Source organism: Lipotes vexillifer, unplaced genomic scaffold (assembly GCF_000442215.2).
Source record: "Lipotes vexillifer unplaced genomic scaffold, Lipotes_vexillifer_v1.1 scaffold713, whole genome shotgun sequence".
Classification (NCBI taxonomy): Eukaryota; Metazoa; Chordata; class Mammalia; order Artiodactyla; family Lipotidae; genus Lipotes; species Lipotes vexillifer.
Genome location: NW_006773157.1, coordinates 102643 through 114315, shown reverse-complemented (window position 1 = coordinate 114315; position 11673 = coordinate 102643). Strand labels below are relative to the sequence as shown.

Genomic DNA, 11673 nt, shown 5'->3' with positions numbered 1-11673 from the left:
CAGGTAAAGAGCACAGGATTTAGAGTTAGACCACTCTAAGTTCAAATGCCTGCTTTAGCATCATTAAATGTTAATGTGTGATCATCATTAAATGGCTGTGTGACCTTGGGCAAGTTACTTAACCTCTCTGCACCTCAGAAAAGCTAGTAATCCCTACCTCTCAGGGTTATACTGATATAATATCTTACCTTTGCCCATCATGGCTTCTGCAGGTTTCTGTTTTTCAGGACCACATTACTATGATAGTACCTAAGACCCTGGCTCTGGGGCTTTCACCTTTCTGGTATTTCTAGGAGCTTGGGTGGAAAACCTAAGGACAGGGCTTGTGGGATGAAGGGAATTTACTCCAGGAGTGCCAGAACATTCTCTCGGACACATTAGCAGTCAGTAAGTATCTGCTGAATGAATGCTTAGAGTTAATTCAGTGGGTGTGCTGTGTAAGTAGGACAGAGGACTGTATTTCCCAAACCAGGGCACATCCTCTGACTCATTGCCTGATACGTGGGATGAAAAATAGGGCGAAATATTTGAAGTTGGGACTGCTTTTGAAAACCTAGCAGTGGGGGAGGTAGGGTGGTCACATGGGGTGGGTGATACTCCTCCCCCTTTCCCCTCCCCTGAATGTGTAGGGTTCACACTGAAAGCAGTGGGGCACACCCACCCAGTGGCACATCCAGTATGCCGCATCGGGCAGGCACACCACCTGTGTCCCACAGCACACTCTCCCCCAGGCACACTTCACTCCCTCCACGGTGGGCTGGAGGCAGGGGAGGGAAGGGGAGCACACGACTTGATCGGAGGAAGAACCGGAGCCTCTGAATTGTGGGCTGAATAATTAAAAGTAGGGCTTTGAGAGGTTTTATTCTCCTTGGGTTGTAAAAGCCCAGCCCAGAGGCTGCGGAGAGCCCCAGATTGCCCCTCCTGCAGCTGTGCCTTGGGTCTTACCATCCGTTGGAATCGAAGATCAGACCATAAAGGTTCGATGCTCACCAGCCTACAGTGGGCCAACAGCTGGATGCAAGGACTTTCCCAAGCTGAGTCTGGCCCCCCACTGTCCCCCACCTCCCCCCCATTTGTCAGAGGTGGCTGCCAGGAGGGAGCGGAGAGACGTGGATTTATGGCTGCTGACTTGAAAGACAAAGTTGCCTTTTGTGTTAGAATTGGGGTTGGGCGGGGAGTGGTGAGCTGGTGGTGGTGTGGGAGGGTGGGAGGGAGGGGCTGGGGTTCAGAGGCCCAAGGCAGGGGGTAAGGGGCTTGAAGAGGGAGACAAAAGGTTCCAGAGGCTTCTCAGAGCTGGCTCACCAGGCAAAGGCCCAGATGAATCAATCACCCCCAGCAAAGATGAACAGGGCCTCTGAGCCATCGCCGTCTTCTGGGGCTGTTTGTAAGCTCCAGACACCGTCCACCTACACCCATCCAACACCCAAACCCCACACAGTGCCTCCCTCCCGCCCCCCTCAAAAAACACCTACTCTTTGGATTCAGAACCTTAATTCAACTCTCAGACTTCCCTTTGGAGAGCCGGGGAAGTAAATACAGGTCTTCTAAGTTCATACTTTCCTCAACTCCAAATGTCATCAGCCAATCAATGTAGGGGATCTTCCCTAACAGAGCCAAAGTTATGGGCAAGGTGGGGACCCAGATACTGGGAAGACTGGGACAGAGTGTTGGAGAGGGTAAGCCTGGCCCAGAGAACCCTGATGACAAAACCAATATCCCACCAGGACTGTGGCAAGTTGCCAGCCTCCCCAGGACTCAGGGTTCTCTGCGGTCACCTCTCTCCTTCCCATGCGCATTTAGAGAGGACACTTACAAGTGCTTTGCGGAGTTTAAAGAGCATGTGGACTTGGCTGGCCTCCTCACCCTCCAGGAGTCACTCTGCCTGGTGGGTCTGGGTGGAGGCCAGAGTAGCCATCGGGTGCCTGAGTCCAGCAGGTGCTTTAACTACACCTTGGAGAGCCACATCCATCCCCCGGAATGAGCCCGGCCAATAAAGGCATGAGTTTATGGGCTTCATAAACATTTTACTAGAGAAATCAAGGCTTCAGTTACCCAATGGCTTCTTCCAAGTGACAGCTTACCTACTGGGGCCTCTGTGAAGCCCCCAGGCAGAAGTGAAATAGAAGCCAAGCTCTGGTTTATACCAGGCTGCCCCCTTCCCCCTGCACTGACCCTCTCACCATTCAGGCCTTGCAAATTCTGTCTTTACTCAGTTCTCCAGAGGGCTCTGCCACTAGCTCTCTGAGCTTTTGCCTCTCCTTGGGAATATGGCCACCCTCTTGGAGTAGATGGCCACCCAACCCCAATCCTACCATGCTCTTCCATAACCTCTCAGCACCTTTTAACTCAAGATTCTACTATTTTCCCTCAACAATCACTGGCAAGTATTTGCTATTTTTCAAGGACTGTGCCAAGCACTTTACAAATAAATCTCATTGATTCCCACCAGTGCAGCAGCTCTAGCAACATGAGCTATTGTCATCCCTATTTTATAAGTGAGAAAACAGAGGTTCTGAGAGACTAACTTGCCCAAGGTCACAGAGCTAAGAGTGGCGGAGGTGAGTCTTGTACCCAGTTCTGTCTCATTCCAGAGACTGTACCATTAACCTCTTCACTGCATTGCTCCCTCAAAATGCTCTCAGCAAGTATTTCCCCCTAGAAGTAGAAATCGTGCTGAGGCCTTCTCTGCCATGCAGTGTGACCGCCTTAGGATGAGATCAAATGCGGGCCTTGTCAGCAGTCTCTGAGTCCATGTGGCCAGGAGAGGAGGGATCTGGTAGGGGCAAAGCTGGGTTAGTGATGAGGATGGAGAAGAAAGGGGGCTTTCTGGTGGGGCAGCAAGAGAGAGGGAGCAAGACAGAAAGCAGCTGTGGGTCTGAGGCCTCGCCTTGGGTGTGGACCAGTGCTGTCCAAAAGGATTTTCCATGATGATGGAAGTATTTTATTGGTGCTGTCCCATTAGGTAGCCTATAGCCACTTGTGGCTATTGAACACTTGAAAGGTAGCTAGGGAACCAGAGGAACTGAATTTTTTATTTAATTTTAATTTAAGTGGCCACACATAGCTAGTGGCTGTCATATTGGACAACACAAGGATGCTCACTACAGATGATGGCTGAAATCTGCTCCAAGTCCCCTGCTGGCGTAAGGCCCTTTGGGTTCATACCATCCCCAGGGTCTTCAGGCTTAAGGCATCTGAACATCATTTCACATCACAAGTGGCTGAAGGAATTAAGGGTGTTTCTCCTCAGAAGATGTTTCTCAGGGAACAACCCAGACCTCAAGTATTTGAAGATCTGTTGTGTGAAGAGCAAAATTGGTTGTGTCTTCTAGAGCAGGACTGTCCAATGGGAGTATAATGCAAACCACGTAGGTAACTTTAAGTTTTCTAATAGTCACATTTACAAAAACAGTAAAAAAAAAAAAAGAAACAGGTCAAGTTAATTTTAATAATAAACTTTATTTTACTTAATATATACAAAATATTATCCCAACATATAATCATTATTTTAAAATCATTAATACTTTTTACATTTTTTGAACTGTCTTTAAAATCCAAAATATTATCAGTTCAGCTTGTTAGCAATATTTTAAATTATTAACTAGTATCAAAATTATTATTTTTCCAACTTTTAAAAAATATTTATTCATTCATTCATTTATTTTTGGCTGCATCGGGTCTTAGTTGCGGCACCAGGATCTTTCATTGCGGCTCACGGGCTCTTCCTTGTGGTGCGCAGACTTCTCTTTAGTTGTGGCATGTGGGCTCCAGAGTGCGTGGGCTCTGTAGTTTGCGGCATGTGGGCTCTCTAGTTGTGGTGCATGGGCTCAGTAGTTGCAGCGCACCGGCTCAGTTGCCCCGCAGCATGTGGGATCTTTGTTCCCTGACCAGGGATTGAACCTGCGTCCCCTGCATTGGAAGGGGGATTCTTAACCACTGGACCACCCGGGAAGTCCCTCCAACTTTTTAATTGTGGTAAAATACACATAACATAAAGTTTACTGTCTTAACCATTTTTTTTGTCTTAACCATTAAGTGTGCAGTTCAGTGGCATTAAGTACCTTCATGTTATTGTGCAAACCGTCACCACCATCCATGTCCAGAATTCTTTTCATCTCCCAAAAGTGAAACTCTATTCCTGTTAAACAGTAACTCCCTATTCCTCTCTCCTCACCAGCCTGTGGCAACCACCATTCTATTTTGTGTCTCTATGAATCTGCCTACTCTAGGTACCTCGTATAAGTGGAATCATACAGTATTTGTCTTTTCTGTGACTGGCTTATTTCACTTAGCATAATGTCCATAAAGTTCATCCACATTGTAGCATGTGTTAGAATTTCCTTCCTTTTTAAGGCTGAGTAATATTCCATTGTATGTATAAACACATTTTATTTATCCATTCACCTGTTGATGGACACTTGGACTGCTTTCACCTTTTAGCTATTGTGAATAAGGCTGCTATGAATGTGGCTGTACAAATATCTCTTCGAGACCCTTAATTCTTGTGGGTATATACCCAGAAGTGGAATTGCTGGATTGTATGGTTGTTTTATTTTTAAGTTTTTGAGGAACCTCCATACTGTTCTCCATAGTGGCTGCACCAATTTACATTCTCACCAACAGTGCACAAGGGTTCCAGTTTCTCCACATGCTTGTCAACACTTGCTATTTTCTGTTGTTTTTTGTTATTGCTCTGGTAGTAGCCATCCCAATGGGTGTGAGGTGGCATCTCATTATGGTTTGGATTTGCATTTCCCCAATGCTTAGTGTCTTTTTATTTTGTACTAAATCTTCGAAATCCAGTGTGTATTTTACACTTACAGCCCAACTCAATCTGGACTGGTCACATTTCAAGTGCTTAATAGCTGGCTACTTACTTTATTAAAAAATGAGATTCTCAAGGGGGAAGTTGGGGCATTGGGTGGAAGCATATGGGATTCAGCTGTGCCTCTGGTATAAGGAAAAACATTATAATCATCTGAGCTGCGTGAGGAGGAACCGGGCGTTCAGGGTGTCCCTGGTCCTTGGCAGGGATGGATACAAGGAAGGGGACTTTGGATGGCCTTTGGAAGAGTCTGCAGGTCGTAGTTATTCCTCTTGAATGGCGGTATGAGTGAGGGCAGTCGGTGCCTTAGACCTCCAGTGCTGCTGGCTTCTGCAAAGGCTGTGTTTTGAACTCTCCATCCCAACAAGCCCACTGATCTCTTTGTCATCACACACCAGACAGGAGTCTGGCTGTAGCCAAAGGGTTGGAGGCTGGGCTTGGGGTATGCTGCCGGCTTCCTTCCCAGCACTCTGCCCCGACCCTTCCTGCCCCCGCAGCGTCCCCTTGGAGCCTGTCTAATCAGATCCAGGCCTGACCTCGCCAGAGGTCGTGGACCAGGAGGAAAGTTCCCCTCCCCTCCCTGAGCCGCTCTAGATCTGGCTCTCAGGAGACTCCCTTCCCCTCGGGTGATTTATAGGGGTGTCCAGGAGCCATTTCCTGCTGGTTTCTGCTCCCTTCCAGCCCAGTGGGTTGCTGGGCTGTCTCTGTGAACCCTCTTTCCCCACAGCCTAGCTGTACCCCTGGCAGGGACAGGGAGCGGCTGGGAGATTCCTTCTCAGACTGTTTGAGTACAAAGGTGCTTTCTTCTTCCTTTCTCCATAATGACCCCCAAGCAGGCCTCTGTCCTTCCTGTCACTCTCTCTGGTCCTCACACAGGAGGGGCGTCCCAACACGACCCCCTCCCATAACCCAGCTTGAAGTGAGGAACCCGAAACGGCTCCTACCCGACTAACAGGTGTGAGCAGGAAGATAAAGCATCGTTAGCCGCAAGCCACAGCACCACCTTCATGTCCACCAGCCCCATACACAGTGCTACCCACACCGGCCACAAATAGTGCCTCCACAGTGGCTAAGAACCCGCCTGCCAATGCAGGGGACACAGGTTCGAGCTCTGGTCCGGGAAGATCCCACATGCTGCGGAGCAGCTAAGCCCGTGCACCACAACTACTGAGCCTGTGCTCTAGAGTCCGTGAGCCACAACTACTGAGCCCGCGTGCTACAACCACTGAAGCCTGTGCGCCTAGAGCCCGTGCTCTGCAGCAATATAAGCCACTGCAACGAGAAGCCTGCACACCGCAACAAAGAGTAGCCCCCGCTCACCGCAACTAGAGAAAGCCCACGTGCAGCAACGAAGACCCAACGCAGCCAAAAATAAATAAATAAAATAAAATTTAAAATTAATAATAATAAAAAACTATTAACAAATAATGCCCCCAGCCACTGTGCCCACCACTGTCAACCACACAGTGGCCTCCAAGATGACTTGCTCAGAGGTCAGCATTTTCTGAGGTCCAGTCCTCAGCCCCACATCCTCATGGTTGCCCAGGGACCCTCTCCCAGAGAGACACGATGAGGGACAGCTGGCTCCATGGCCTGCTCGTACAAGCCAGTGCAAAACAGACACGTAAACCAAACGTGTTCCCCCTCTGAGAGATCGGAGATCTAAGTGGCCCTGAGAAACTTTCTCCCCTGACGTCCTAAAGAAGTCAGCAGTGAACTCGGAGTGAGTGGACGAACTCGGAGAGAGCTCAGCCGAGTGTGGACAAAGGCCTGTACAGGAAGGCGGCAGGAGTCTGACGTGGGAGGCCCTGCAGAGTACCTGTTCACCCCTTCATCTGTGGAGGAAAGAACCAGCGCTCCTATTATGGGAGAGATGGGCCATCATGTATACTTTAAGCTCTAGGCAACATCCCTTTAGCAATTAACTTGTAGCAAAAGCAATAGAATACAAAGATTAAAGAAAAAGAAACAGATCCAACGTGGAGTCAGGTTTGTTCTTCCCTTTTGTACCCTGACACTGCCTGCCCACGGTCTCACTGCAATCCCCCAGGACACCGAAGGGATATACAGGGCTGACCCCAAGGGTTGAGTAGGGGTGGGTAGAAGGGGAGGGAAGGAGGAGCCTCAGGTAAAGGGGACCACACCCTCCTATTGCACCACCTCCCCCCAAGACCACACTGCCTAACCAGCTGGGCTCCAAGGGATGGGACAGAGCTCACTGTCGTCCCTGCAACTTGTAACACAGTGCCAACTCGCAGCCAGTGAGAAGAGGCTGGCCCAGCCTGCAGTCTGCGCTGGGGTAACCTGTCCTTGGAGACTGAAAAATTTGCTGGGGACACCCCAGCAGAGGGCTTGGGGGCATGGAACTTCTGATTCGGGGCCAGTAGAGCCACTAACTGGGCCTGGGTCTCAGTTTCCCTTTCATAAAATGAATGTGTTGGCTTTACACGCGTGGTTTTCAGGCACTTTTAAAAGCAAAGCTACCCTTCAAATGAAATGTTTGGCAGAACTGCAATTAAGTAAAGCTGATAGAGAGGTTTAGCAAGGTGCTGCTCTGATGGAGGGGAGATGTGAATCCCTGGGTGGGGAGGGGCCCCAGCTGCATCCCTGGGGACCCCTTGGACTCTGTTGTACAGCGTGAAGATGGTCAGACTGGCTCCTTAACTACCCCCCCGTTCCTGCTCGAGCATTCCTCTGCAGCATCACATGCAACCCATGCTTTTTCATTGTTTAGTTTTAGGGGGAGAAAGAAGCTAGAGGCCAAACTTTCTCCATCCAGTGCGCCCTGATGAGAAGCAGCCCTTTCCCTTGCATCTCTCCTCAGGCCAGCTCCTAGCTCTAGGCGCCTCCAGGGAGCCCAGAATGGGGGCTAGAAACACAAAAGGATTCGGGTTCCTTAATGAGGAGGCATCTGTAGTCAGCAGAGCCATTAGTCCCCGCCCCAAGTCCCTGGGGGGCTGCAAGCTCCTCTCCAGCTGGAGTGAGGAGGGGGCAGGCAGCTCCCCAGCTCCTGAAGGGCAGGGCTGGGTGGGTGGGGCATAGACAGCTGACCCAGGAGCCGGGGTGCCCTCTCCGCTTGCTAGGCCTGCCTCCAGCCCTGCCCTCCTAGAGGTTGAGGCCTGGAAGCAGTAGAGGGGCCCTACCAGTGCCTCAGCCCCCTGCCCCAAACCTCTGGGCTGACCTGCAGGCCCTTGACCAAACACAGCCTTTGGCCTGAGCCTGGGCAGGCTGACCTCACAGTGCTCCCTGGGGATCATCTCACTGAGCCTGATGGGGACACCAGCTGGGGCACTTGCCCCCATCTCCCGCCCCTAGGGCCCCAAGGTGCCCTTTGTAAGGACTATACCTACACAGGGACGTGTGTGATTGATTACCTACACAGAACCAGGATCACACACCAGCCACAGGAGCTGAGGGATGCAACCCCCCCCACCATTTCACATCCAGCTTGGACACTCACACCACATACACAGAGGCAGCCATGTCCTCCCGGCGAGCACAGCTCTGCACACACGTGCAACGACGCGCTCACACCCATCAGCCATACTCCCAGGAGGCCCTGAAAGAGGAGGAGGCTGGGCTGGGGATTTTTATGCATGTTTATATTTAATGAACCACATGCAAATGAGATGGAGAATGTGCCACAAAAGAGTCAGCCCCCAGAGACTCTGGGAAGAAGGGCACAAAGGCTCGGCCTTTCTGAGCTGCCCTGGAGTCCTGAACAGACCGGTGGATTGAGGGGGCCTGAGACGGGGTGTGCCCACCCGCACCAGGGAGCCAGGAGCAGGAACCAGGACAAGCTCCAGCGTCCCTGCTGCTGTGGGGAGAGGGAGGGCTTCTTCTGGGAGGGGACAACTGTCCCAGTTGATGGAGTGTTGGAGGGGAGGGGCTGCCTGCCTGGACAGATGGTGAGCCTCCTTCCCGCACTTGAAGCAAAGTGGATTTTAATGAAATCACAGCCCTGGTGCTGAAGCTGGGAACCCACGTGGGAGGGGCCCCTTCCCTGGGCTTTACAGGTTGGGGAGTAAGGATGGATGGGAGTGAGGGTGGGCAGGAACACTTCATCAGCCTAAAAGGGGGTGGGGGGCGTGCACCACGGCCCCTCCCATGATCAGAGCTCAAGTAGTTCAGATCCCCAAAAGGTGGGAAGGCAGTCCCTGAATATTTATGACACATTGAAATGTAGATCGGTAGGTCTGACTGTCTTCTAAGAGGCTTGTCACCTTGGATGGTACACCACCTTCTTGGGGTACATTGAGAAGCTGCAGAAGAACTGGGGATAAGGGGGTGATGATGAAGGGCAAAGAAAGCCACTGGGTGCTGCTAACCAGGCTCTAACGACCAGTGTCCCTGCTGGGTGACACCGGACTAATCGCTTCCCCTCTCTGTTTCCTATTCTGTAAAATGTACAGCATAATACTGAGCACTTGCATACCTTACAGGGAGTTTGTAAAACTAAATCCGAAAGCAGCTGTAAAAGTGGAGAGCAGGCCTTGGGAGCAAGGCTTTTCTCTGACTAGCCTTCGTGGGTCCGCAGCCCAAGATTTCCGTGTTAGAGGTTTATCCAAGAATTTGTCCAGACCTTTCTCAAAGTGTCCCAGCCCGGCCTATACCATCCCTTAGGGGGAGATGTTTCCCACAGGTAGGAGGCAGGGTAAGTGCTGATGTGCCCCCAGCAAGCTGTTGCCCTGCACCTGCCAGCTCAGCTCGGGGGAAGACACCCTGCCTCCCGAGCCGGGTGAGCTCCAGGGCTCCAGGACACAGGCCCGAGGCCCCCCATGCCCTCTCCCATCCCCTCTGCACCTCAGCAGTGTGCCTTCCCCATACACAGTTCCTTTTCTTTCTCCAGCCATGTCCGACTTCCACGTGCACCCTCAGGCCACCGTGGGTGAGGAGGGCGGTGTGGCCCGCTTTCAGTGCCAAATCCATGGGCTTCCCAAACCCCTGATCACCTGGGAGAAGAACAGAGTCCCCATTGATACAGACAATGAGAGGTGAGCCCCGGGTGGGGAAGGTGGAGGGATGACCAAGAGGCAGGCCAGTCCAGTGTCTGGGCCTTGAAGGAGGCCTGCCTGTGGCCTCCAGGGTGGTGTTTCTGCAACTTGGTTGAGACTGAGTATCTGTGTGGTTTGTGAGCCCAGATTCCAACACTTGAATGCATGCGAAGATCTGTGTGTGATTGTTGTCAAGGCTGGAATCGCAGGTGCATCCACCTGTGAGAGTCCCGTAGTGTGTCTGTGATGACAAAAGTGACATTGGGGTAGTGGCTGGGTCCTGGGCTGTGTCCGTGATGCTGAGTGACCCTGTGGCCAGTGGTGCTTGTGCTTGCTTATGGTTGACCGTGCCCTCCCGTCACAGGTACACACTGCTGCCCAAGGGGGTCCTGCAGATCACAGGCCTTCAGGCTGAGGACAGCGGCGTCTTCCACTGTGTGGCCTCAAATGTCGCCAGTGTCCGGGTCAGCCATGGGGCCAGCCTCACTGTGTCAGGTGAGGGTTCTTGGCCCTGTCTCGTTCTCCCCACCCTCAAATCAGTCCCTCTTCAACTGAGCCCAGAGCCTGGACAGCCAAGTGCATACAGAGCACCTTGTGAGGACAAAGCTCTGTGCTCTAAAGGGTGAGGGTTCAGGAGGCATCCGAGGCCCCTCCCTGGCTCAGTTCTCCTTGAGGAAGCCCACTCTCTGCTTATGGGTGGTTGGGTGAGGGTGGCTCTCCCACCGCTGGAGGCCCTGCGGGGCCTGACCGGAGAGATGAGTGTGAGCAACGTCCTGAGGCCGCTGGCTTCTCCTCTCTACGCATGGGACCCAGCTTCTGGGCTGGAGCTTTTCTCCCACCCCCGCCATGTCCTAGGCCATGTATTGGGGGTGGGTGGGTGTGGTGAGGAGGTGGGAAGGGTCCCAGCTAAAGTGAAGAAATATGGCATCTTCCTCCCAGGCTCGGGCTCTGGGGCCTACAAGGAGCCTACGATCCTCGTGGGGCCTGAGAACCTCACCCTGACCGTGCACCAGACCGCCGTGCTCGAGTGTGTCGCCACGGGCAACCCGCGCCCCATTGTGTCCTGGAGCCGCCTGGGTGAGCCCCATCGTGCAGCCCCTGCCTCTCCCACCCCTGGGAGGGCCAGTCTCTTCACCCAGCTCCAGGGGGAACTTGGAATCCTGTTTGTTCTCCGTGGGGGTCCGTTCTCTTCGAGGCCTGGGGAGGGGGTGGGTTCCCCTCTCCTTGGCAGGACCAGGGAGGTCCGCCTGCCCACTGCATTCTCCCTCCCTCTGTGCAGATGGCTTAGCTCCCCAGGTTACCTCGTCCAGTCCTGGCAGTCCTGCGCCCGCTACCCTCCCCCATGCTCCCCTCACTCTGGGCATCTCCATCGGGCCCTCCAGAACCCCTCTGCAGCTCTCAGCACCCCTAGTCTCTTTCCGGTCGGGCTCATCTCTGCCATCTACACCCTGGCCGTCCTCCCCAGTGATGCAATCCCAAACCCCTCAAAATCTCAGCCAGTTGTCACATCCTCTCTCTGGACCCCCCAGTCTCTAACCTGGCCCCCTAAATCCCCAGCCTAAATCCCTAGGCAGCTGAAGGAGAGAAATGAAAGGGTGCAGATGGGCCCACATTGTCTGAGTGGAAAGGTCACTGGGGGAAGGAGAGTCTGGAGGGGATGGGGTGGGGTCGCATTCACAGGGAGACTGTGCCACATTGTAGCAGCTGAGTGATCCGGGAAGGAGGGGGCAGCAGGCAGGATAATGGAGTAGATTTCACCACTTCAGGGACTGAATGGGGAGCTGTCTCCTCACATTCTGACTGTGCTAATCTGATCCTGGGTGGGGGGAGGGACTGGGGACTGGGAGAGGCTGG

At 52.7% G+C, this 11673-nt stretch overlaps 1 protein-coding gene across 1 annotated transcript in view; it reads left to right on the top strand.

Moving 5' to 3' along the window:
* The window catches only part of IGDCC3 (immunoglobulin superfamily DCC subclass member 3), a gene marked incomplete at its 5' end in the record, with an annotated part of 45102 nt that overhangs the window by 27906 nt on the left and 5523 nt on the right, over nucleotides 1-11673 (top strand). Inside the window, 3 exons of the mRNA XM_007448138.1 lie at nucleotides 9675-9819; nucleotides 10184-10314; nucleotides 10759-10896. Coding sequence (XP_007448200.1) covers nucleotides 9675-9819; nucleotides 10184-10314; nucleotides 10759-10896 — 414 coding nt within the window. The remainder of the gene's footprint in view (nucleotides 1-9674; nucleotides 9820-10183; nucleotides 10315-10758; nucleotides 10897-11673) is intronic.